Source organism: Sprattus sprattus (genome assembly GCF_963457725.1).
Source record: "Sprattus sprattus genome assembly, chromosome: 5".
NCBI lineage: Eukaryota > Metazoa > Chordata > Actinopteri > Clupeiformes > Clupeidae > Sprattus > Sprattus sprattus.
The window spans coordinates 14,732,979-14,740,478 of record NC_137924.1 but is presented as its reverse complement, the minus strand read 5'-3'; the positions used below and the strand labels follow the sequence as shown (position 1 = coordinate 14,740,478).

Sequence of the window (7,500 nt, the reverse complement as noted above, 5' to 3'; positions counted from 1 at the left end):
TCCGCTCAGAGTTAATGGCTCACCATACAGGCAACACCCATTTACACCACAGCCAGGGTCTAATCTTTGATTATCCACAGCTAAGCTTTGCTTTGTTAATCTGAGAATTTTAAGTCCGTTTTTTTTTCTCCAGAAATAACTAAATCCATCCAAATAAATGGGAGTCGCTTTAATGCACACCACTGACCCTCTTAAATCCATTTGCTGGTTTACTGTGCCCTATTACAACTTCGTCACGTCACTGCAAATTAAAACTGCCCGTGAACTCTGTGCCCCAAAGATCAATTCTGTTGTATTGTTACTGAATACAATATGCCTGCCTTTTGCACTGAAGGGATCATATCCTAAGTGCTTATGCCCTTCTCTGTCTCATATCTGCATGAGCAGTGAGGCTCATAATGTCCGTCTCTCAGACACGACCCAAATCTCATTTGAGGCCATTGAGTAGCGGGGGATCACTGTCTCTATGCAGCATAAAACAATGCAGGTTCGAGGCAGGAGATGAATAGGAAGGGACGGGATCCTCTCTGCAGGATTAGAGGAAGGGCACATGGATGAGATCGAGCCCGGGCTCCTCTTACAGCTATTGATGGGAGGCGCAAGTTGACCTGACAGCTCCTCCCTTTTTATTTGATGGATGTCAACCAGGGTGGAAAGACAGAGAGAAAGAGAGAGAGGGAGAGAGAGAGAGTGAGAATGATTGGAAGGCCTATGATAGTTCTGGATGGAGTTCTCTTCCCATCACGTTCATCCAGGAGAACTCAGGCTCTCCAGACCACCAGCCCACACACACACACACACACACACACACACACACACACACACACACACACACACACACAGACACACACACACACACACACACACACACACACACACACTTATGCACGAGCTCCCACACAGGACGCTGGCTCTAATCCACCCCGGGAAGCCCATCCTTAAACCCCGAGCTTTCATCCCAACAGGAGAGCCCAGGGCGCCCCCATTCCCCTCCCCTTTCCTCCCCCTAGGTGCGGAGCGATCAATAAGCACAGTCAGGCCGCTCCTGTTCTCCTGGAGCCGGTGGGGCGAGAGGTGTATTTGTTTGTGTAGCTCCCCTCCTCCCCGACCAGCACCCTTGGCTTCCACGGCTTCCATTCACTCCGTATCGCTTTTCAGGGCCTGCCGATGAGTTGCAGGAGGCTCACGAGCCAGATGCCAGAAACACAAGCTGTGCCTCTCTCCCCATTGAAGACGGTCGACGCCAAAACAAATCCCCGTTGCGTGTTTGGTCGGCTCATTGTGCTGGAGGCCTCTAAGAATCACAGCGAGCTCCAGCTTTTATGTCATTCAAGCTATTTGAGGGGAGGCTTTTGGCATTTCCAGTGGTGTTGTATCAGAGAGATGCAATGATGCTCTGAAGCAGTGCGTTCTAACCTCAAGCTGATTTCTGTGCACTGCTGTGATAAGTAGGGAATCCCAGTGGCTGATCAGTGGAAGGAAATCCAGGGAATGTTTTCTCTCTCCCTCTCTCTCTTTGCAGACGGTTATCTATTAATCCGTGGCAAAAGAGTCACAGAATTCAAAGAATACCGGCACCAGTCCATACTACATCTCAAGGAGACAGATACAAACGTGGTCCAAACTCCTGATGTTTGTTTCTGAGCATCATTTTTCTTTCCTGGACATAAATGATGCTAAGCCTGTCAATTAAAACAGATTTATTGGAACTGAAGAGGCTCAAGGGGAAGCCTCATTGCCGAGATCTAGCAGAGAAGAGTTATGCTCCTGATGTGTGGGGTTGCATGCTGTGTGTGTGGGGGGGGGGGGGGGGTGATGGGGGGGTTGCATGCTGTTCCGGCTCTTTCCTGTCAGACTCCTCCATCTACCTGTCAGGCTACACCACCGCATAATCTGCATCAGGTAAATTCATCATCACAGGGATACCTGCAGTGGGCTAGAATGCCAGGATTACACTGTCTTGCAGCGTCAGTATGCAAGCATTAGCTACGACAGAGACGTTAAGGATTATCTATTACCAGTAAATCCTACAGAATGCCTTATGCTTCGATAGAGGCGCATTAATCTTAATTTTTAGCGCTTTGTGTTCTACACACTGTGTAGACGATCTTCACTACATAACAACATGCTTTCATGGTATATACTTTCCAAAAAACACAGTCCTGAAGTCGCCTCTATGGTAAATTTCATTTTACAGCAGCCATGTCCCTGACAGATACTGCAGACATAAGTGTCTTTCCAGAGGAGACCATGTTCATGTTTCTGAACAGGGTCTCATTTGTTTGGTCTTCCCTTTAATACTCGTGCGGAACGCAGCAACAATTTGCTGCAAAAGAATATGACGGTTCTGCCAAATGCCATAAAACCCCGTCTGTGAAAATGAAAAGTTTTAAGCCCGCGTCCTGGCATGCAGCAACTGCTCTTTTGGAAATGTTCGCACTCATACACTCATTTCCATCACCTAGTTATTGCTTACAAGCAACTATAATGAACAGTAAAACTGGCATTTTGGTATGTTTCATTTACGCTCACACCAAACAACAGCAGTATCTGCTGCCATAAAAGTCAGCCATCTGTGAACACCGTCTGATACAAACACAAGCAGTGGAGGAGTGTAAAAAAAACACAATAGACCTGATTAACTGTGGAGAAACAACAGAGCCTGTCTAAGCCAGCACAAGCTGAAAGGCCTTTACCTCAGCGCTGTGCAGTTCATTGGCTCCGTCTGTTGCCTTGACAGATATTAGCTGGAGCTCAAAGAAAAACCTCATCGCACGGCAGAGTTTTTTTTATCACACACAAACATCACTCGCACCATGCAGCGGAGCGGAGCACGCCTACACCTATTACCACACGACACAACTTGTCTCTACAGCTCGTTAAAGTCGATGACAGATCTGAGACCTTCTCAAGGTAGCTAAAATAAACAGTTTCTGAGGGAAAGTACAGGGAGGCAAGAAAGAGGGTTGCAGACATTTTTACCAGATTCTCACAAAGGCAGCACTCACATTCTGAAGTTTGGGGAAATTATACCTAGAGAGGACTAAAAATGTTGATGCCAGAATCCCAATTATAAGTGAGGGATATTTTCTAACTATCTTCTACACCTTGCTGTGGTAATTCTGAGGGTGATTGGGTCTCTCCTGTTTGTTTCTGAAGAACATTTACATATATCAGATTTCTCCGTCTACTGTACCTGTGCCACCTCCTCAAAGTCGTCATGGCGTTTCTGCAGTGCCCGTGCGCGATGGAGAGACTTGCCCACACCGATGTGTTTACTGAGGAAGGCCTCGCCATGGTTCTCAATCCAGTCCAACACCTGAGGGAAAGGCACACAGCAAACACACACACACACACACACACACACACACACACACACACACACACACACACACACACACACACACACACAGTGTTAAACAGAAGTATATGAACTGACGTTGAAACCTAAAATCTCTCACAGCTGCTGAAAATCAGTGACAGCCAGAGTCATACGGAGACAAACGCACAAACTAAATACACACACACACGCGTACACACATACGCTAAGAGACTCCTTTTTCTCACCCTGACAATGCTGCAGGGATCTGTCATCAGTGCCACTCTGTCACAACACATCGAGTGTGCAGTTCACCTCGGACAGCAATGAGAGAATTATAGTCTGGCCTGTGCTTCCAAGCTCCAGCCCCAGTGATGAAGCACTTTCATCTGGGGCTGTGACTTCAACAAATCTCCTCCATTAGCCTTCACTCAGCGTGAGCAATCTTTAGGGAGAAGGCCAGTCTGAAATTAGACCTTCAATCAGGACTTTAAATCATACACTCCGTCTTTCAATAAAAGATTCCTGGAATTCAGATTGAGGCCGTGGCATGCTGCACATGTCTGGAATACCACGTCCAAATTGCCCAGGAGGTCTGGCAAATGAAGGGAGGAGAGAGCTCCGATGATGAGATCATCTGTGTGGGTGTTTTCTTTTGTGTGCCATGGTCCGGGGATAAATAAACAGACTTTGGCAGGGCCCGTTTCCTGCCTGGTGACATGGCTGCCACCATCTCTCTGCGGCTTGTTGGATCTAAAGCCTCTGCTATGATTTTGAGGCTCGCCCACTCTAATTAGCTCATTTCCCTGTGTTACTGTTTAATAGCAAGGAAGAGACAGAAAGAGAGTTTGTCCTTTCAGGAGACATGCCTGTCTTGTCAACACAAAGTATACTGCAATACTGTGATATTGTTATTTGGTCATATACAAATGCAGCTGTTAGCGGATCCCAGGTACAGCGTGCTGCGTGTGTTGTGGCTGTTGCTAGACAGTTGTGCACTGTTGTTGTATCCTGCCACCCTTGCTAACCTTGTATGACTCATACTCATTCTCATGCCCCACGTCAGCCAACCATAACTCAACATAATTCAACAAAACTAAACATAAACTAAATTCCGGCATGCCATGCCGGGCAGCCTCTCTCTCTACATCTCCTTCTTTATCATATTATGCATTAAGGCATTAATACTGATAAAGTGGTCATATTACCTGCTGTAAATTTTATTTATCTCTTTATCTGTTTATCAAATTGATGTTTGTTAAGCAACTTTTTTCTCTGTCTTCTGTGACCTAATGCCAATGGCTGTGAAAACATTGTTCCTCACCACCATAACCATTAAGTACTTAAACACATATTAGGCAGCTGAGCTCTGCCCACTCACTTCCCCTACTAATCCAGACTGTTTCTGCTCTGGGACGCTGCTGCAGTCTTTCCACCTGATCTACTTGCAGAAACCCTTTGCCAACACCTACCAGTCCCCACCACACTGTCTGTCTGCCTTAAATCTAACCCGCTCAGGGTACACCTACATACTCTGTGCTAGCCTTTTTACCCCTTAATGGAAATAATTGCAACCCTCAACATAGTTTTCTGTTTCATTGCCCTACTTACCATTGTAATTGTAACCTTACGAGCACACTATGTACCCACTACACTGTTCTACAATACTTATATTGCTCTCTCCCCATCTTACCCACTATCAATTTTGTATGTATCATGTACTATCGTATGCCATATAAATAAGCTATATAAATAAAAATTGAATTCAATCGAATTGAATACAAATTAAGCTCATTTGAACTGAACTAAACTAAACTAAGAGAGAGAGAGAGAGAAGGTATGTTTGTGTTTGTGTTTGTGTTTGTGTTTGTGTTTGTTTATGTGTGTGTGTTTATGTGTTGGCCATGTGTGTATATTTGAGGAGGAAAAGGGTCCCATGTGGGGAGAAGGAATGTTTATTAAGCAGCGTTAGTGCGTGCGTAGATGCGGCTTGTTTTCCCTCCGCTGATTACAACATCCACGGAAATAGTGCTCTAAAAGTGGGCCGCCACTGCCACCGCCGCCGCTCACACGGGCAGGACTCTGGAAATAGAACTGAAGTGTGGATTCCTGCTGAGTGAAGATAACTGCCCCCACCGGACCATCCACATTCATACTGTACCTCCCCCTGATCCTAGCCTGACGATGTCATACTCATAATTCTAGTCAGAATATGAGTCTGAGACCGGACCACTGGGCTGTGATTATGGGGCGTGTTTCAACGAACCAGGAAAGAAAATTCCTCTTCGCTGAATTGGATACCTAGAACCAATCAGAGCAACGTAGTATTATTACCATCTGATTGATTAAACTTTTACCTGATCCCGTAGGAAGGACGGCAAAAACATCTTTTCAATCGACAAATGCCTTGATCGCGTTTCTCTGTTCCTCTTTCAAAATGAATGCGCTGTCAATATCTGTTGAGACGTTACTTAATTAGCACTCAAGGCTAGAAGCTACCATTAGTTCTAATGTTCTTTTTGTCTACGCTGTTAGCATAACCTTTCAATAATGGTCTAGAGTGCATAAGTTAAGACCTACAATCCTAGGCAACATTGGTGTTGCGTATACACAACTAACCGAGTCAATGTAGACATAAAAAAAGTTGTGTAGATACCTTAAATCATATCAAATATGTCCCACTAAGCTCCCGAGACGGCGCCATCTTTGTTCGATGTATACCGGTAATCTATCTATGCCTGTCCATCAACGTATAAAGCCCGCCCTTACAATTTGAATGGTCAGATCCCTTTTCGGGGCCGTTTAAACCCTCCCAACTAGCTCGACTCCAGACTGAATCTCCCGGACCAAAAATTTTGTGGGCGGAGTTCAGGCTGGTATCCAGGCTACCCTGATCCAGCACCTGCTGATGAACTACCCCTGAGTGCCATGAGTCATTGATCTCTTCCTTCCCATCCCCATCACCCTTCACCTTCCACAGCACGCTGAGGCAATGACAGGGAACTGTCAGAGGAGCCGAACACACCCCAATAGAGAAACAATACACTGAGAAGAGACAAAGGCTGGAAACGAAAGAAGAAAAACATTCCTTGGCTTGATTATGCCCGGTGCCTATGGGAGAGCAGATGCTTGTGTGTGTGAGAGCCGCGCATTGAATGCAATCCCGCTCCAAATCTGTTGATTGTCATAAGGTACACAAACAGACTCCAAACCCCCCAAGGAAGCATCTAAACAATTTACTGGGAGAAGCCAGGAAAACTTTTTTTCTTTCTCTCTCTCTCTCTCTCTCTCTCTCTCTCTCTCTCGCTCCCTTTCCTACTTTTATTCTCTCCCACAGTCACACTCCCTTGTTTATGGTGTCTGATAGCTCTTTGACTTTTGCAGGCGATGCTGTGTGGGTTTCCTTCTGTTCCTGTGTTTACAGGGAGAAGAGAAAATAACTCCTCATTTTTTTCTTCTAAATATACTTTTAGAAGAGCGCCAGGGGAAGCCTTTCGCTCAGGCGCGCACGCGAGACACAGACGTCGCTTAAAATGAAGTGTAGACCCACTTACTTAAAGTGGCCGATTTTACCACACTCACTACACTAATATAAAACCAGAGTCTGTGCTTCGGCCTCACCTTTCGGCACGGCCACAATGAAACTCTCTGCATTCTGCAGGCATGGCGTAATTTGTTTTTAACTGCATCCAAGCAACGTGCCAAGAAGGATGATGGTTCCTCCATTTTTTTTTCTTTAAACAAAAGGGGGGGGGGGGGGGGGGGGGGTGGAAGAGCGAGCCGTTCCCTCTCTGCCAGTTCCTCCCATATTTGGCTGCACTTGATAATGACCTTGAAGAAGAAGGATTTTTTCCCCCCCTACTGTATGCATCTCTCGCACAATTCTTCTCTGACACACTCTATCGCCCTGTGGAATCCCCAGAGGGAGACGAAGAGAGTGTGTGAGAGAGAGAGAGTGTGTGAGAGAGAGAGAGGAAGAGAGAGAGAGAGAGCCTGAGAGACAGAGAGAGAGAGAGAAGGATGTGTGTGTGTGAGAGAGAGAGGGGGGGGGGGGGGGGGTGAACGGGACGTGTGTCCTGTGTGTTGCTACAGCTCCCGGGGGCTGGAGCCTGAGCTCACTCATGTGCTCAGCTGATAACCCCTCGTGCTGACCCGTGTGGAGGCTTCACCCTCCCGCCCGC

General features: G+C 46.4%; 1 protein-coding gene across 5 annotated transcripts in view; it reads right to left on the bottom strand.

The window, feature by feature from the left end:
* The window catches only part of kalrna (kalirin RhoGEF kinase a), a gene marked incomplete at both ends in the record, with an annotated part of 149,354 nt that overhangs the window by 61,924 nt on the left and 79,930 nt on the right, over nt 1–7,500 (bottom strand). For all 5 annotated transcript variants that reach the window (XM_080838585.1, XM_080838588.1, XM_080838586.1 and 2 more), the window contains one exon: nt 3,197–3,319. In XM_080838585.1, the coding sequence (XP_080694711.1) occupies nt 3,197–3,319 (123 nt within the window). The remainder of the gene's footprint in view (nt 1–3,196; nt 3,320–7,500) is intronic.